Source organism: Lissotriton vulgaris, chromosome 8, assembly GCF_964263255.1.
Source record: "Lissotriton vulgaris chromosome 8, aLisVul1.2, whole genome shotgun sequence".
In the NCBI taxonomy this organism is placed as follows: domain Eukaryota; kingdom Metazoa; phylum Chordata; class Amphibia; order Caudata; family Salamandridae; genus Lissotriton; species Lissotriton vulgaris.
In genome coordinates, this window is record NC_141696.1 from 1,281,267,699 (window position 1) to 1,281,287,781 (window position 20,083).

A 20,083-nucleotide genomic window follows, 5' to 3' on the forward strand; every position below is an offset into this window, starting at 1 on the left:
CCATAGAAGTACAGGGCAGATTTTACATAAAATTGAAAGCTGACCTCGTAAGTTACAAATTAGTAACTACCAAAAGTTGCCAATTTCCAAGACAGCACGTAGTGCTATTTTTACTGATCAGTCTTCTAGGAATGGTATTGTGCATAGTCTCATTGCTGTAATGTTCTATGACTGACATACTGCTTCTAAACATGACCGCCATGAGAACTTGAAAAAAGAAAGGTAGACTGCTCCATGTCATTACAGGATGACCCTCTTCTGTCATGTTAATGTTTACTTATTTTTAATTGAAAGCTTGTGCCCACCATGTTTAGGTGACATCCTTTTTTAAAATTTGTTTCTACTTTTATTTATCTTGCATTTGCTTGTTTGTGTGTTTTATTGAGGTTGTGCAAGTGAATGCAAGAATAAGTCAACAGTTGAACGGATGGATTCGTGAGTGAAAGGATGAGTGACGCTGCATGCATAAGTGATTGAAGAGGCACTTTCAGTTATAAGTCAGACCTGTTGGCATTGTCAATGCATGTTACATAGATTGTGCTAGATTATTGTTTAAATTGCTGCTCATTTCTTTTACCTTTCCTCATTCCCGATCTTAGTTTCAATCATCATTCTCCAATTCAGTTTTAATTGTTTTCTCTAATTTACGTGTGTCCCTTATACCTAATTTGACGTCTTTGCACATTAAACATGTATTTTCCTCCTAATACTGGTTTGTTTGCCACCAATATCTCCTATGTTCTGCATGTATGTACTTGAAAAAAGTGATACATCAAACTTTCCTAATGAAACCTGTTAATTGTGGTACACATTTTTCATAAAGTTCTATAAAGAATTTAAACATTTCTGGTGAAATTGCAGTCTCCCAGGTGCAAGAGTAACCGTTTTGTCTGACATATTCACACTATTAGCATAACGTAAGTCCGGTATGCAGCAGAAATTGGAGTTTTATTGTTACATAAATGAATATTTCTTTCCTGCATACTGAGGAAACAGCTGCTGCTGGGCCCCTAGCTGGAGTCTGTCTCTTGCCTAGGTACATTTATTGAGCACTTTTGTGCCAACAACTAGTTTACATGTTTGCTTGAAGGCAGCTTAAAAATACTTAAAACTAAACTTTCCAAGACCATTGTGTCTCGAAGAACTAGCATTTACATAAAGAAATATTGGATTGCAGAAAGGTTAAAATATGAATTAGTTTGTTTGGTTTATAAGTCTAGTGTGCTACCAGTCGGAGGAAGGGCAGTCATTTATAAGCAGCTTCAGAATTAGTTGGTGGTGTGCTCCCCACGAGGATGTGCACCGTGCTTTCTTGGTCTTTAGTGTTTACCTCCAGTGCCAAAGCATCCGTATGCTCTTGATGGAACATGTCGACTAACTTTAGCCAGCCGCTGTACCCTAGACATAGTTGGCATAATACAGATGACTGTCATTATTGCTGTTTTTAGAAAGAGCAGCATGGCTGACTGGCTGGCATCTGTTTCACTCTTTAAGAAACAACATGCGGCAGACAGCTCAGCCTTCAAAACGTAGGTAGCACCAAGTTAAATGTTAGTTTTGCCCAGTTAAATCGTGGATTATAAATCAAGCGTATGGAATGGCAACTGTGAGACCGCCAGTGCTGCGGGCAGCAGTCAGCCTGGTCCTGTCTGGGATCAAGTGAAGCACTGAGTAAGCCTGCTTGTGTGTATAACGTGGCAGCTGCCCCTCGGTGGCACTCTCTCAGATCTATTTTCTAGCTGTTGACATCAGTCCTTCTTCGTAACAGGTACATCGCAAGATCAGAGAAGATTCCGACATGGCCCAAGATTCGCTGCAGTGTCTAGCTCAACTGGCCTCTCTTCATGGAATGATCTTCCCAGACGAGCGGTCACAAATCGACTACCTGGCACACTTCATCGAAGGGCTACTCAACATGATAAACGGGTAAGTTGAGAACAACTTGACCCTGTACTCGTGGAGTTAAAATTTTCATAAAGTATTTATAATTTCCAAACATCTATGCATTTCCTTTGAAACCATTTCTGTTTCGACCAAACACAAGCTTCCTCTGTTTCTCTCTCTTCAGGATAGAAATCGAGGACTCTGAAGCTCTGGGGATATCCAATATTATGAGCAACCTCATTACTGTGTTCCCGCGCAATATTCTGACTGCCATTCCCAGTGAGCTGTTTTCTTCATTCGTTAACTGCCTCACGCACCTGACCTGCTCGTTTGGGAAAAGCGCTGCTTTAGAAGAAGTGGTGAGTACCCACCTTGAGCTGACTTCTGCACGGTTTTGGTGCCTTGTTGGGAATGCACTCTGCTGTTTATTTGTGAGGCATCTAAATATGAAAAAAAGCACCTTGCGATCAAATGCTCTGTGATTGCTTTGCGTATCCTTCAAGGTTTGAGGGGGCCTCTGCAAGGTGGCTCAGTTTTCGAAAGTGTGTTCAATGCCTACCTATTTTTATAGATGTGTATATTAATATACGCATGATTATATTTGCGCTTTCTCTTTGGAGAAACCACAGTAGGTTGTTCAGTGTATGTTTGCAGCATAACATTGAATTAAATGTTCTGCAAAGTTTAGACAATAAAGTGGTCAGAGTTAAGTGATAGTGTAATTCCACAAAGTACTGTAGGGATCCCACTGAGTTGATGTGCAAGTTTGCCTCACCTGGTTGCGACTGCTTTTCTTGAGAGGATGGACAGGCAAAATGCTAGGAATGAACACAGGTAACCTGTAAGGGAACAGCTGACCCCCCCCCCCACCTAGAACAGTATAGAGTGGGCTAAATACAAGTGCACCACAACAGTGCCCTAACTGGTCTCGAAACACATTAGATTTAAACCAACAACTGTTTATTACTATTTTTGCCTTGAAAGCAACTGGGTTAAGGCTGTGTGCTGTAATGACACATTGATAAAATAAAACCTGCTAAAATCGATACCCTGGTGGAGTGCGAGTATAACTCTTTGTGTGGTGGAAAAATAAATAAATATATATATACATTGTGTTATGCAGGCCTTATGTCGCATTAATAGTATGAAACCCGCTGCATAAAACAGTGTAGATAAATGCACCCATCCAAATCTGCAGAACCAGGGGCTCGATACTCAATAGGAAGTCGCTTATACCAGCTTATGGTCAATTCTGTGCTTGCAAGTAAAACGCTGGGAAGCTAGATTCATCTTTTGTTCCTCTTGGGTAGATGGCAAATCCTTCTAGTAAATGAAGTCTCCTTACCTATAATGTAGCAGTTTATAGAGGCTTAACAGTGGCCTTGCATGGGGCCAATAAAGTGTTCAAAGATTTAACTTAGACAGGCTTCCATGCACATTTAATAAAGTAGTTGTTTTCCCCTTTTTCCTGACTTCTGTCTGGGTTGTTGATAGAAACCACACCGTGCCTTTCCTCAAAAGCCCCCTCCCGTTAAGCAAAACCCTGAAGCTGGCTTAAAAATTTGACTGGTCTGGTACAGGGTATCTCAACTTTGCTAACGTCCCTGTGTGTTTGGAAGCAAACCTAAAAGAAATCAATTGAGGAGTATTATGTAGTACATTTCATGGTTGTGCATTCTGAACTTAACCCTCCTGTACCCAGCCCCTATTTATCCCCATTTGTACTGGTTTCTTATTCTTAGCTTTACAGACTCTATACATATATTAATGTTTTACATTAACTCTTGGTAGCTAGATTGAATGGGAAGCAAATGTTTTTATTTATTTGGATATGTCGTCACTAAAATTCCTCAGTGTATTTGATTTTTATTTTCTTACTAAAATAATGTAGATCTTCCAAAAATGGTCTCAGCTTTCAAATTATTGAAAATGTTTGTCTCAAGTTTAACTTACTGATTATATCACAAATAGTGGCTGTTCAGTAATGTTTCTTGGATTTTTAAAGCAACCTAAAAATCATTGGCTGCTGCATCGATAAGATTCAGTGTCCCAGAGGTGCTGACTTGGGTGGTTACTAAAGTTGGCATGACAGATGGCTAAATGGTCATGAAACATTGTATTTGAAATATTTTTGTAATCTATTATTTACACCCATTATCACTTGACCCCTGAAATACAGAAGGCACAAGAAAATGAGAAGCACAGACTCAATGCTGAGCTATACTCTCTGGATACACAACCTCAGCAGTCCTGTTGAGAGGCTACCTCGAGAGAATAATGGCATCAGTTAACCAGTATGCCAGCCCTGCCATAGTGGCTTGAGACATGGAAAAAGCCTTTCTCCCAGCCTACTGTTTCAAAGCTCTTTGATACCAAGCAACAGGCATCGAAGGACAGTCCATTCTGTGCCGGAGTATAGCTCAGACCTCTAGCGGTGGTTTCCCTGAAAGAGAAAGTTGCATAAGCATGGAGGCCAGGTGTTTGGAGACACATCAGGAGATCTCTCACTGAGGCATCTGAATACCACAGCAATCAGGCTACCATCTCGAATTTGATGGTACACCTCTTTGCTCCCCCTCTACGCACAGGAAATGTTCAGGTTTAGGTTTAACCTGGGCATACAAGCTGTGGGACACACGTGAATGATATTCTGGGGCCTCATCAACACTCCTACCAGGACCAATTATTCCAGTCTGACCTTGCATTGCCAGTTGTGGATGATGACCCTGGATCTGAAACAACAGGCATGACTGGGTAGCCCATGTCTGATTGATAAGGTCATTCAGCAGTATAAGACAGACACTACCACAAAAAATCACATTCTTGCTGACAAATGCCCCTCAGTCTTTGAAGGCTTGAGAGTTCTTACATAGCAAGTCCTTATATTTACTCTCCTACTCCTGAGGTAATAGTTAGTCAAAGCTTTTCCACAGAGAAGAAGTCTGCATACTGCTCTCAACAGGCCATGAACAGCCTCATGACGTCCTCTGGGAACAATCACACCCTCTTCGCACTTTCTCAGAAGTCATACCCCACTCATGTGGTGAGGGAGACTTTCTATCTGCTAGCACTACTGCACTAAAATATCGCCACAATGCATGGTCCCTCTCAATAGTGAAGAACGTCTCTTCTGTGAGGAAGGAGTGTTTTACTCCGAAACGCGTAGGTCCTTGAGCTCGCAATAAACTGCACTTTTGAATCGTGGCCACGGCTCCTGTGTGGTTTATTTATTTATAAAGTTTTATATAGCGCGAACATGATCCCGAAGGATATCAGAGCGCTTTACAATTTGAGGGAGAGGAAGGTAAAAGTTGCAGTACAATCATCAAAGGGATAACAAATATGCACATCAAACAAGAAGGTTACTATCGAAGGGACAACAAGGGTAAGATAATGATTGGAACATAGCGAACAACTGTTTGTGGTTGTGAGAAAAATATTGGCAACTCTACAGACTTATTGAGATGAAAGGGAGAAATAACTTTAGGAAGGAATTTTGGATTTGTCCTGAGAACCACTTTATTATGAAGGAGTTATAAAAATGGTTCTTGAATAGTAAGTGCGTGTAGCTCACCGACTCTTCTAAGGGAAGTAATGGCCATTAGGAAAGCGACTTTCCATGTGAGAAATTGCAATTTTGTGGAGAGGTTCGAATGGAGGACCCATTAGTCTTGTGAGAACAATATTTAAGTTCCACACAGGTGAGGGTGGTACTCTGGGTGGAATTATTCTTTTGAGTCCTTCCATAAAGGCTTTGATGGAAGGTACTCTGAATAGTGACAAATGTCTGTTTGGTAAGTAGGCTACTATAGCAGCAAGGTGTAACCTAATAGATGTGTATGCAAGGTTAGACCTTTGAAGATGTAACATGTAACCTATGATGTGTTGGATGGACACATCTAAGGGATTGATTCTTCCCGGGACTGGAGGAGGGAACCTGCTGGTGAAAATCGTGCTAACGTCTCTTCTGTGCAGCCTCCTTAGCCACCACCATCAGAGCTACATTCATTCATTCTGGTGTCCCAAGTCTCAGAAGTAGGTGGAGATACATTTAATTGCAGGAACATAATAGGGGTGTGTGCTGAGCGACTGGACACTATACAGTCTTCAGTTCTAGGTAAGCTGCTCAAGTGTTCCTTGGTACCAGCCTAGAAAATTTCTCATTGGGGCCAGTCAGGACTCTGCGTGCTAACAGCGTACCCGTGTACTTGGAGGGTAACATCCTTCTGCCAAAGAGTGGATCATTTCACGACCAACTGTTTTGTTACAGGCTGGATATCTTTAGGCTTTTGGAACTGCAGGCTTCCTGCATTGGGTGATCCCCCTGAAGCTAAGCTCCGACTGCATTCTTAACTACTTCACATACTGAAACTTTTGATCCGGCTGCTACACAATCACAGAGCTTACCCCAGTTCAGTCATCCTTCACTTGGATCAATTAGGCACATACTGTCAAAGCACTGGTTGGATATTCCTTCTGCCTGGCCTGTCTGCGGCACCCTGTTAACTCTTGGTCCTCATCCTGTCAGTCGTATGGCCACATTGTTATGGGGGAGGCTTTGTAACTTCAGTGCCTTGTGGGAATGTCAGATTCATTTACATGAATGAAGTTGAGCAATATGACATCTTCCTAGGGATTGAAAGCCTTCCTACAAATGATTCGATATAGAGTAGTAGTCGCCTCAGCCCTGATGGTTAGCACAGATTCTGGGAGAATGCTCCGTGCAATACTGCATGCTCCTGCTGGTCTCTGATGTTGCAGGGATAAACTAAACTTGAGCATGCGTCTTCACACATGACACAAGGGGGAAATTGTCTCCAGCAAATGGGAAATTCTCCTCTAAGTCTCCTACCTCCTATTTGAGGCATAGGTACCTCAAATCCCTTGTGTCTCCTGAATGGGCAAGCGTCATGGAACCAGTGAGGATGACATCATGATGAGCTCAATAACGCCATATTTTAATGGCTTTGCAGCAGCTCTTGGAGAGCATTGACCTTTCAATATTTAGGTCTCTCTTTGGAATACTTGATCCTGAAAGAAAATAGAAAATGATATAGCAAAACTTTGTATTTAAACAAATGTCTTTGTGTTCCATGTAGCACTTAACTCACAACCTTTATATCCTTTCAAACAGCCCTGGAACAAGAATTAGCAGAATGGTCAGAAATGTTATGTGTTTGGGGGTGTGGTGGATTGTCAAGTATATTTTGCTCAGAACCGTCCGCGGATGTAAATTGTAAAGCATAAAATCCAGAGTCCAAACCTTCTACCTTGCCTGTGTATTGTCGAGACCCTTCCATCCAACTGAGAATACACTGGCTTAGATATGGAGACAGGTAAAAAAGGGGTTGTCGCTGGTAATAGACATTTACCTTATACCATCAGTGAGTGTGGTGTGTAGGACTGGTAGATGTTGCAGCCTGTTGGATTTCGCGGGTGCCGTGAGCAAGATGAATGAAAGTAATATGTCAATGTGTATGTACTGTCATAAAGGCAAGGGATGTCCTGTATTTGCTGAATGGTAAAGCCTGAAATATCAAGGAATATATAGCTGACGGGTCATAGGGCAATAAGTAACCTGAACTCACCAGATGCATCTTGTTCAGAGTTATCATTGTATTTGCTTACATTAATGTGGGTGTCACCCGTTGTGCAATGTTCAATCAAGTATGAAAACATTGTGCATAGTGACCGGTCATGCCAAAGTCGTCATAGTTTGTCAGGGGGAAATATGTTGTATATATAATAAATTGACCCTCTCATCATTATACTATACAATGTCCATGGAACTTCATTTTCTGTAAAAGCATTTAGTTGCTAATCGTTTCATTTCTTCATTTGTGACAAAGACAATCACAGCATTTTGTCATTAAGTCCTCATTCATCTTTGTGTAATCTGTGTGACCAACATGGTTTCCTAAAGAAGAAGACCGACTTATCTTTGGGGTGGCCATTGGAATCTGGTTTATCGATTGCTATCTACTTCAGTTCATCTTCTGTATTGCTTTGTATGAAATAATTAGTCCATTTTGATGATAATTGTTTGCACATGATGTTCCTTCTGTGCTCAGTGAGTCTAGTGCAAACCTTCCTAGTTGCCTTCCCTATGAATCGCAGGAGGCACAGGCTGGTAATCAAGTAAATCACCCCTTCACTGTGGCAATTTGTCAGACTATGTAATTCCCACAGTGACTTCTATTTGGAGATCAATTTTTGACAGTGTTCAGTGCATTGACAAACAACACAGGAGCCCCTCAGATAGCGACCTTTAAGTTTTGCTAAACCCCATAGCAAGGTCCCCATTTCTGAACCAAGATATGCTTCAAGTTTTGTCTGAGCCCCACACTTGTATTAATCTCAGACTGGAGACATCACTGGATTTATTTAGTTTAACAAATTGGAAGATCGTAACCTGTATTCTGTTGTATTTGTTTTACTTTTCATGGTTCTTTAAAACTGAAGTGAGAGAAATTGAAAGAATTGTAAGAAGCGAATAGCAGAGTCCATGTGGCGGTAAATTAGTGTGCAATACCATAAATAATCCCACCTCATCCCCCTGCCCAACTTCACTTTTTTGTGAGCTGTGATTCAGTTTGTTGTAAGTAGAATGTTGCACGGTTGTTAATTAAAGGGATCTTGTCTATGTGAGCCTTTTGTAACTCCAGTTCTCTGTTTTTTACATTCTATCATTCGATATGCTAAAAGGTTTGTGGGTTTGGTGAAAGCTAGTCCGATCAGAATGTTTCAAATTCAACAATGCTGAATGCTGCTACACTTGTCAGTAAACAAATGTTCAACTATGCCTTTCCACACTGTGAGTTAAAATATTTCCTCATTTTCTGCAATTCTTACGTAATGGTCCAGTACCTCTTGGTTTTCTGTAACAGACTGTTTTTCCGTAGCAGCCAATCAACTTTGCTACACAGTCAAAGAGCTGCATACTTGAATTCCTAGATTTCAGTACAGATTAAAATATTGCACACATCTTGTTTTGTGCTTAAGGCGGTGTCCGGTTCTTTCTTCACACCGTTTAAAAGATTGGCGCACTTTCCATATAGACTAAATGCTATTGTTGCTTAAAAATAAGCTCAGCAGGAGGAGGGATTTGAAAGCGCTGTTGTATTATGAATTGACAGAATACTTTCCTCGAGGAGAGCGGGCTCTTTCTGTTATGAACAGATTGCCATTCTTTTTTGGTTTAACTGCATTACCTTTAGGAATTAGAATACCCATATCCGAGCCTGTTATTTTCTTCATTCTATGGTTGCGGATTCTGTGTGCCTGTGGCCAGCTCGCGTCCTACAGTAAATTCTCAATTCTTTGTTTTATCTGTAACTGAGAAGGATAGCATTCCAGGACGGTGCTTCAGATAATTGCCAGTATGCAGAGTGGTGACCTGCTATAAACTCCACTTGTGTCTTTAAGCCATGTCTTTTTTGGACTTAAGTTTAGTTATATAGTTGGGTCATTGACTTCTTAATAATTTGGCTGACCATTTTCTTTCCAATTGGGTATTTTCTTTAATTCTCTTTATAAAATGCAACTGTAAAGAGGGGGTGTTAAAGGAAGAGCAAGTTCATTTCCAATTGACTTTAGTTCTTTAATGAAATGTTCTCTCAAGCAATTCGCGCTCCCGCCAAACATAATCTTTCCATTTACACTGACCAGCACTTCTTGGTCGAAAAGCCTCTGATGGGTAGCCTCCAGTCTATAGTTACATAGGACATGGTGAGATGTTTTCTTGTTGACTTTGAAAAAGGGACCCAAGGGCCTCCACCAGGCAGGTATAATTTGCATTAATCAATAAAGATTTGTTTATGTATGATCTGTTTTTATGACTAGACCGTATCCACATAGCTCCAAAATAGTGGTTTCTTGAAGTACTACCCACTCCACCTTGCTATGTTGGCTGCGGGGATCCTTCTAAGCAAGTATGTTTGATGGCAGCATATACTTGGATAGTTAATGGTTTAATGCACCTTCTGCAAAATGATTTGTTAATTACATGTCAAAGGTTTAAAGCTCAAGTAGCACCTGCTGCTTGAACGTCATAAAAAGTCATCCAAAATAAAAAATAAATTGCAATATTAACCTGGAATAGTGGTTCAGTTTTGGTGTTTTATAGTACAAACCACAGTAAAGTTCAGCAGGAGGAATGTTGAATGAAATATTTATTGAAGCACAAGAACAGGAAATGAGGTAGTTGCTGCTACAGTGCTCAATGAAAGAGGCAACAACCAATAGGAAGGTAGCAAGCAACATGGCGAGTGATGGTGAATTGGGGGAGGGGGTTGCACGTCGGTGTTTGTATCTCCACCAAAAGATGAAAATTGCTCAGGTGAGGGTTGGTTGGTACTGGTCAGTAATAACAATTTACCATGTCAAACTTTCAAAAATCAATGTTTAGCTTGCATAAGAGTCTGTGAAGACAGCTCAGCTTTTCATTTTTCTCAGATTGAAAAACCCACAGCAATCAATTTGGGTTTTAATGCCTGTGATCCATGTCCATGGGCTGTGTGCTATTTCTACATGCTAATAGATTAACAGGGAGTGCTGAGCCAAGGGGCTCGAGAATGAGCTGAGCTATTCAAATATTTTGCATGCAAGTCATGCAAAATGTAAAAATGTGATAGTCGCTTCTAAAGTGGATTTCTTTAACCTACAGAAGTGTTTCAGCTTAGTACATCATATTGTATCACTGCATTGAGGGGGATTTAATAAAAGTGATAGTTTTTAAACATGAACTTAAAAACATTCATGCCACTACCTGACAACTCTCATTCGCAATGCCTACTGGAGTAAAAGTGCAAAATGGAACGCCCCGGTACATGCCAAACAGCGGCCCTATGTTAGACGTCAGCACACTTGATTTCTCAAGTATGATGAAGCTTGAAAACTGAACTTGGCATCTAATAATTAATTTCGTGCAGCTGTATAAAGAGGCTGAAAAATATCAGACTGTCACATCCATTATCAGTTGACTCTTACCTGTTCAAAATGCCCCTTTTGCACAGACTTTCATTCTTTGTTCAGTTGAACTGAAATGTGACATCTGTTGTCCTATAACACATATTTTTTTCCAGATATGTAGGAAATTCTGGTATTTGGTGGTTACCTCGAAGACATTTCTTGCAACCATTTGCCCCTTCAGAAAAGCTCAGATGAGATCCATTTCCACTGTGAAGACATTGTGTGAATACATCTGTTTGGCCTTCTATGTTTGATTCCCGTTGTTGGATGTCGTTCGATGTCTTGGTATTTGAATATTGGTAATACTGTCAGTTTAACTTGGAATGTTGTTCCTGGGCAGATGAATGAACACGGCCTCTGGATGCTAGCGACGTTTCTCTTGTGGTTCTTTCTTTGTAGCAACTGTTACTAACTTAACTAACTTCAAGCCCGATGCCTCCTTTGTAATGTATACCATGCTCTCCATTGGAACACTTTGATGCTTGGGAATCCTCTCTCCTTTCGTAAATTGTTGCCCAGTTTCAACTGTATGCTGCATGGCCATGTGCATTCTGAGGCTTTCTTCAGATGTGATGTGCAGCTTGGTCAGGAAGTTTAGAGAAACCTGCCTGCCCTATGATGTCTTCTGCCTCGTGATGCCTCAGTGGTTATACTTAGTCAGTAGGTATTCTCCCATTATCAACGCATGCATCATCTTCTATTGAAGAAAGAAAAAAATACTTTTTTAAATTGAAAGAGGCTGGATGGGAGTTTTGCTGTACATGACCATCTGTGTGGTGTTTGGCAAAAACAAATTGACATGTTTAGAATCCATTTCCCGTACTTTGATTTTAGCTATTCATAGATGTATTGAAAGAGGGGTTAGAATGTAGGGATTACATATCAACTTCATTCCTGAACTGAGAGCCACAACATTAATTTTCTATCCCACAGCATTTGCTTTCTAAACCCCCAGCATTCACATTCTATTTCACGTTCAGGAATGTACCTTTAACGCTTCCTTGACCTCTGTTTAAACACATTTAATAGGAATGGCTCTCTGCAAATTTGGAGTTTGTAAATGTTTCATTGTTTCAGGGCATACTTTTCAGTTGAATAAAAGTTTTGTGTCTTTACTTTTCAGCTCGATAAAGATGACATGGTATACATGGAGGCCTATGATAAGCTACTTGAATCCTGGTTAACGTTGGTGCAAGATGACAAACATTTCCATAAAGGCTTCTTCACGCAACATGCAGTTCAAGTTTTTAATTCTTACATTCAGTGCCATCTCGCTGCTCCTGATGGCACGAGGAATTTGGTAAGCATTGGAGTAAAAGTGCTTACTAGTGGTCATAGTTGTGTTAATGTAACCCTTAGTGCTAGGAAACTGTTGAGCACTGGCTGTAACCAGTGAGGCAGTGTGTACCCAAACCTCATTAGGCATGTCTTATAATGGTATCTCTGTGATTTGGGAGCAGTTTCATCTCACGGTCTACTGTGCTTTTCATTGGGTATCAATTGTAATGTGTTGGCTTCTGGATAAGGGAGTACAAAAATAACACTGGTTATGGGTTTATGATGCGAGTTTATGCACACTTAGGAATTAAGAAACCAGGCATGTTCCTATCGTGCTACAGTTCATGGTTTAGAACTATATACACTTGATATTTATTTCTGAAGTGTACTGCAAGTGATGAGACAAATATTTAAATCGGTTGTGGATCAAAACCCTTGTGTTTCCAATCAAAAGTTCTGTTGCTAATGAATGTTGATTGGTCTATTGAACTTGATGTCTACAGCTTGCTTGATTTATCCACTCATTCATAGAAAATTTGTAAGGGTTACTGTTGAGCAATGTTTACTTTTACCTGTAACTTCTGTTCTTCTTCAGAGTACTTCCTGTAACAGCTAGGGCTTCAGATCTAGCACTGGAGAAGTACTGAACAGCACCCTGTGCTTCTCATTGTCTTTAGAGATACCCAGTCCAGGCTCGATAATTGTCTAAGTTTCAAGAGAAGTATCACTAACCACCAAATACATTCACCTTTGCCACCCTATTTACACATGAAGTTTTATCTATGTTAAAGGGAGGCCCTTTTATGTGGTTTGCACTTGCATTTATTGCATTGTAAGTAAAAAGGCTCTTCGCCTCTCTGTCCCATGGCTAGCAGCCTTTTGGCTTACAAGGAGTTCATACTCGATCTCTAGGTTAATTTGCTTAATATGCCGTTCAGCAGGAAGAATCTTAGAAACAAAAGACAGAAACTGATAATAACAAAGTCTTTCTGCACACCAAAGTGTGATTCTGGCCGCCTAGAATCGCTCCATCAGTGTTGTAAATGTACATAGTGCAGCAATAGCGAAAACCTCTTTATCTACAGGCGAATCATCTTCTGCTTTGTATAAGAGATGGCATAAGTCAAGGAAGACTTGCAGATTCCAGTTGTGGCTAATAAGGATTCAAAACCATCCGAGCCTCCTTGAGTTTTGATAGTTTCTCTGGCCCTGGGGTGTTTAACCACAGTATTAAGAGGAACGGGGTGGTGTGCAAGCGAGGCATTCCTTCCTCATTTTCTCCTTTACATCGAAACAGATCTTTGCTTCTTTTAGAGGTCTTTTCTGTAAGCTTAGCATGGACCCAAACATTGTACGGATATCTTTTTGTGAAGCTGAAAGTCCTTCACTCACAAGCATCCTACTATGTGAAAACGTTTGTTTTTGTGATACGTTTATGTTTAAATTTCATACTTGCTGCTGATTGTATCAGAGTCTGGGTTTCATGAAGTTAGTATGTATTAAGCATCCTTTGTCTCTTCCTGCCATTCCTTCGTTGTTTAGCTAACCAGTATCCAATATTAAATGACTCTGAGTGGGTGGTATGACCACAAGTGCAACACCACTGAGTAGTTAGGCATTAGGTTACCTGCAATTTAGAAAGCAGTGCCTTGGAAATGAGTACAAACATTCATTCAATAAGCAGTATATTCCAACAGGTTAATGATCAGAAAATTCGAAGCTCTTTTTTTTATGTCATTGTAAAAGGGATAATTAATTAGCAAAGTTAGGATCAGTTTTTAGCAGGAAGTGTGTTTTTATCGTAATTGGAGTCTGAAAATGCAGCTACTGTTAACTTAAAAATTAATTATTCAGTCTGGTAGCGGTGCCTGCGCTCATCTCCTGACTTATCTAGCTAAATATTCAGATATGGGAAGAGATGCCTTAATGGTCACAGTTAAATAAGGCTTGAAGATTGTCCTATCATGCTTTCTAGGTGACTGTAGTCCATACTTAAATGTGTATGAGAGTTGACTTTTTTCTGAAGTTTTTTGATTTTTGCTTTACATGGATAGCAGAAGGCTGTTCAGATCAGTCACCTGCTTCTGCCTTCTCTCGCAAGGTACCAACAGCATCGTTCGTATCTAGAGTGATATTGTCTAGTTGAATGTTGGACACATTGGTCCTTAACAATATGTAAGAGCAGTTGAATGTTTGGAAACTTCATTGATGGCAGTGGAGGGGCAGAGCACCAATAATGGCTAGTATGCGCATTTTGTTCCAACATTCCAGTGTTTCTTATTGTTTCTCCTTCTTTAATTCAAAACCCTTTCAGTGGCGGAATGTCAAGGGTTATGCTGTCTATTAAAATCCTTCCCCTTGATTTTAGACCCATGCCTGCGGCTCAAGCCTATAACTCTGATAGAAGGCCTTGAACAACCAGTACTAGTGCTCGAAAGGGGACTACAACACTTGAAGTGAAGAGAATTTTGTATATCACCGCATGCAAAAAGCACAGAGTACCAGCAGCAGTTATGCCGTCTGCAGTCAGAATTGCAGTTTTCTTAATTTGTTTGTAGTACACTTCTCCTCCCGGAGAGCAATACCAGAGGCCTCAGTACCATTGTAGATCACCACTTCACTTGGGCCCAAACCCCATATCCTTTCACTTCCAAGAACGGACTGGTACATCATATCTGAAAGAACAGGTTAGTGTTAGATTCCTTACCTTAGAATATCCCCAGGCGTCAGACTGGATCTGGAAAGTTTTCGTCAGCAGTACACCTGTGCGTCGCTAGGCGTCATCTGCGGCTCCGCGTCAGTCATCTGCGTCGTGATCGCCGGGATGACGTCGTCGGAGTACTTAGGCACCACCCTCGCGCGCTAACGTCAGTTCTTCTTTTTTCCACGCCAGCAAGCGCAGATCTGGGAAGAGCAGTACTCCAGTCACTTTTTGACTAACTTTTTGATCTCTTTTGATCACTTTTCGAGACGACCCTCGACTTGCGGTGCCGCTAGGGATGCTTGGTTTTAAACCTTGCAAGGACTGTCACCGGCTGATGTCGGTGACAGACCCCAACGGTTGGTGCCTTTATTGCCTCGGGCCGACCATGATGACAAGTTGTGCCCCGACTGCCGGGCCTTGACCTCGAAGGCTAGACGGGAGCGGTCCCAAAAACTGCTTGAGCTCCGGCAGTCTGCTTCGTGCCGCTCGAGGATGAAGTTGAGGGACCGGTCGCGGAGCTGCAGTCATCGCCGCTTGATGAGCCACCACCACTCGTCGGGCTTCAAGTCCTCAGGTAAGTCGAGGCATTCGAAATAGAAGTCGAAGAGGCGTCATCGAAGTTCCGACTCCCTCACTGATGTTCTGCTGGGCACCTGGTCCAAGCCCTCCACAGGCCTCCCTGTGGATCGGAAAGTGGCCCGACGCCACCGCCGGCTCCGGGCGACCCTAGCTTTCTGTCCATACACCCCACCCCCGAGAGCCTGGTGATCCAGGCCTCTGTGTCCCAGACCCCATTCCCGACCGCTCCTCCGGTATGATCAGTTTGGGAAGAAACTGTTCTCCTCTCGGTTTGGGGCTGCGGTCTGTCAACACCACCTGCCTTTTGGGCCGCTACACCCTCTCTCAGTGGGATACGGTTGCGGACATGCTGCCACAGTGTCCGGAGGAGGCCTGGGCAAAGCTCGCCCTGGCGGAAGGACGGGATGCAGCACGGTACTCAATTAGATGTGGACTTGACACCACAGACTCGCTGGGCAGAGCGAGTGCAACGACGGTGGCGGTTCGCCGCCACGCCTGGCTGAGGTCCGCCAACTTTTCGGGGGATGTCCAGGCCACGCACATGGTCATGCCCTTCGATGGCAGTCGCCTTTTTGGCGACAAAGCGGATAGTGCGCTGGAACGTTTCAAGGACTCAAGGGCTATGGCCAAGTCCTTGGGCCTAGGCCAGTGCCAGCAAACTTCCGCTTTTCGCCCCTTTCGTGGCCAAAAAAAGGGGCGCCCCCACACGTCCAGCCAGCCACAGGCCACAGAATCATTCTCAACGTGGATGTGGTAATCGCTGTGGCGGTGCCGGGGGACAACGGCAAGGTCAGTCCACATCCGCTTCCGCAGCATCTGCCTCTACGCCTTCCTAGTCCGGCATTTCAGGCCCATTCGACGCCAGTGGGGGGCACGGTTCCCCATCATCTCCTCCACTGGCGCACCATCACGTCGGACAGGTGGATGCTGTAAATCGTCCGTAGGGGCTACTCCCTCCACTTGGAGGCGACCCCTCCAGCCATGCCACCGCAGTACCACCAGGGATCACTTGAAACTTCTGCAGGGGGATGTTATGACCCTCTTGGCCAAGGGGGCCATCGAGCCCGTTCCTGGACCAGAAGTAGGACGTGGTTGCTATTCCCACTACTTTCTGGTACCCAAGAAGGGCAAAGGAGGCCTACGCCCTATCTTGGACCTACGGAGCGTCAACGGCTTCCTCCGGAAGGAGAAGTTCAAGATGCTGACTTTGGCTCAGGTCCTAGCTGCCCTGGACCCAGGAGACTGGATGGTAGCATTGGACTTGCAAGACGCGCATTTCCACATCTCCGTCCTGCCGGCTCACCGGCGCTACCTGTGGTTCACGGTAAGCCAAAAGCACTTTCAGTTTACCGTGCTCCACTTCGGCCATACCAGTGCCCCTTGTGTGTTCACGAAAGTGATGGCGGTGGTCGCAGCTCATCTGTGCAGATCAGGGGTCTCAGTGTTCCCCTATCTCGATGACTGGTTGTTGAAGGCGGGCTCGCCCCAGACAGTCGTCTCCCACCTCCATACTACGGCCGACCTCCTGCACTTGCTGGGGTTCTCCATCAACGTGCCGAAGTCACACCTGCGCCCCTCTCAGAAGCTCCTTTTCATCGGAGCGGTTCTGGACTCGGCGCAGTTTCGGGTTCCCCCCCCCCCGAACAGTGGGTTCAGGATATTCAGTCTCTTATTCCGATCTTTCAGCCTTTATCCTGAGTCTCGGTCAGGTTGATGCTGCGGCTCCTGGGGCTGATGGCCTCCTGCATCATTCTGGTGCATCACGCCATGTGGCGGATGCGGGCTCTGCAGTGGGACCTGAAGTTTCAGTGAGCACAGCATCAGGGCAACCTGTCCGACCACGTTCTGATCTCGGAGGGCACTGCAAGTCAGTTGCAGGGGTGGCTCACAAACCGCAATGGGGTCAGCCGCAGATCTCTCTCCCTACCCCAGCCGGAGTATGTTGTGGTGACGCACGCATCCCTCCTGGGATGGGGGGGCCACATGGGAGAGAGGGAGATCAGAGGCCTCTTGTCTCCGGCGGAGTCCCGGCTCCATATCAACCTTCTGGAGCTGTGGGCGATCCTACTTGCACTGAAGGCATTCCTTCCCTCTGTCCGGGGAAGTGTAGTGCAGGTGTTCACGGACATTTGGTACTGCAACAAACAAGGAGGAGTGGGGTCGTGGACCCTTTGCCAGGAGGCTCTGCGCCTTTGGCAATGGCTGGAACACGAGGGCGTCACCTTGGTGGTTCAGCACCTGGCAGGTTCCCTGAACGCCAGGGCAGACTAACTCAGCCGCCGGTGCATGATGGATCACAAATGGCGTCTGAACTCGGACGTGGCGCAAGGTCTCTTTCAGCAGTGGGGAGAGCCTTGGTTAGATCTATTCGCCACCGAAGAGAACGCGCAATGTCATCAGTTCTGCGTGTTGGAATTTCCAAGGGGCACTCGCTCGTCAACGCTTTTCGTCACGAGTGGAGCTGCAGTCTTTTGTACGCCTTTCCGCCTATACCACTTCTGCCCAGAGTGCTGAAGAAAATCAGACCAGGCCCAAGTCATCCTTGTGGCTCCGGACTGGGCACGAAGATACTGGTATCCCGAGCTACTCAGCAAGTCAGTTGAACCCCCGATTCGTCTGCCTCTTCAGGAGGACCTTCTGTCGCAGCAGCAGGGGACGGTCCTCCACCCGAACACGTCCAGTCTCCACCTACTTGAGTGGAGATTGAGCGGCGGCAGTTGAGGTCATTTGACTTGCCTCCTGAAGTTTGCAATGTGATTCTGGCAGCCAGGCGTCCCTCCACAAAAACGGTATACGCCTGCAGGTGGAACAAATTTGTGGCATGGTGCACAGCAAACGCTGTGGATCCACTCTCTGCCCCCCTTTCAGAGGTTCTCCTCTTCCTTCTTTCTCTTGCCCAGCAGAGCTCTGCTCTGGGCACTCTCAAGGGCTATTTCTCGGCCATTCCAGCCTTCTTAAGGCTTCCTGATCAGCCTTCTCTTTTCAAGTCCCCTCTTGTAAATAGATTCTTGAAAGGCATCACGCACATGTTCCCTCCTGTTCCCTTCGTGATGCCTCAGTGGGACTTGTATCTTGTTCTAACGTATCTGATGTGCGCTCCTTTTGAGCCACTTCATAACTGTCCTCTTCGTCTTATGACTCTTAAGACTGCATTCCTGGTTGCCATCGCCTCTGCCGGGAGAGTGAGTGAGCTCCAGGCTCTATCTTCTAAACCTCCTTTCCTCTCTGTCCATCCGGACAAGGTTGTTGTAAGGACTCGTCCTTCTTTCCTGCCCAAGGTGGTCACAGCCTTTCATATCGGGCAGTCCATCACCTTGCCCACCTTCTTTCCGCCTCAGCATCCCTCGAAAGCGAAAGAGAGGCTCCACCGTCTGGACCCAAAATGTGCGCTCTCATTCTATCTGGACCGCACACGCCAGTTCCGGGTGGACGACCAGCTCTTTGTTGGTTACGAGGGCGCAAAGAAAGGACGGGCGGTGCACAAGCGGGACCATCTCTTGGTGGGTCGTCTTGTGCATCAAGGTTTGCTACTCCTTGGCGAAAAAAGAGCCTCCTGTTGGGCTGCGCGCCAATTCCACTCGGGCCACGGCGGCTACTACTGCCCTGGGTCAGGGAGTCCCATTGCAGGACATCTGCCAGGCAGCTAAGTGGGCCTCGCTGCACATGTTTGCTAGACACAGCTTTTTCAGCCGTTCCGTTCTCCAGGACTTTCTGGTGTGATCTTGGTTCGCAAACCCACCACCGGGGTTGGTATTGCTGTGGTATCTATTCTAAGGTAAGGAATCTAACACTAACCTGTTTCTTTCAGATGCATAAGTTACTTACCTTCGGTAACAATATATCTGTAAGAAACAGTAGTTAGTGTTAGATTCCTTACCCCCTCACCCATCCTCCCCTTTCTGCGAGCCGATATCTAGGGTTAAGGAGGTCCCTTTCAGGGCCCTAGTTTCATGGGACCATTGTCTGTTTCTATCATGGCTCTGCGTTCCTGGCACGGAAACCTATATACAGAACTCGCGTCAGCGTGCGAGGGTGGCATCTAAGTACTCCGACGTCATCCCGGCGATCACGACAGCGGACGTGGAGCCGCAGACGACGCCTAGCGACGCGCAGGGGTACTGCGTCCGAAAACTTTCCGGATCCAGTCTGACGCCTGGGGATATTCTAAGGTAAGGAATCTAACACTAACTACTGTTTCTTACAGATATATCGTTACCGAAGGTAAGTAACTTGTGCTTATGTTGATCTGCCACTCTTACAGGAGGTGCTTAAAGTTTCCTTTTAGTTACTTCAATGATCAGTCTCTGTTAATTCATACCCAAAACGCCTCTGCAAAGTTTGGTTTCAGGTGCATTATGCTTATCCATATATAACAAAGAAGTTGGAAGACAGTCCAAGAGACTGGAAGGAATATGTGACTTTCCCTGAGCGATCTCAAAGCTCTCCATATTGTACTGAGTAATAAGGTTATGCCCTACTACTCCACTTCCAAAATGTTAACTGTGGCAATGATTCTTATGGTTTTCATATTTTAATAATGCGTTCGTGCTGTACCTTGACAATGATCTGTTGGTGCCAGAAAGACTTGCTGTGCAGTGTTCAACAAAATGTGACTATGTACTTACATTGAAGAACAGTTGTTGATTGGTTTTAACATTTTCGCATTAG

The 20,083-nt window shown here is 44.3% G+C and overlaps 1 protein-coding gene across 1 annotated transcript in view; it reads left to right on the plus strand.

Annotated features, from left to right (window-relative positions):
- The window catches only part of XPO4 (exportin 4), a 451,711-nt gene that overhangs the window by 246,581 nt on the left and 185,047 nt on the right, over nt 1-20,083 (plus strand). Inside the window, exons 8-10 of the mRNA XM_086935208.1 lie at nt 1,769-1,926; nt 2,069-2,243; nt 11,978-12,154. Coding sequence (XP_086791334.1) covers nt 1,769-1,926; nt 2,069-2,243; nt 11,978-12,154 — 510 coding nt within the window. The remainder of the gene's footprint in view (nt 1-1,768; nt 1,927-2,068; nt 2,244-11,977; nt 12,155-20,083) is intronic.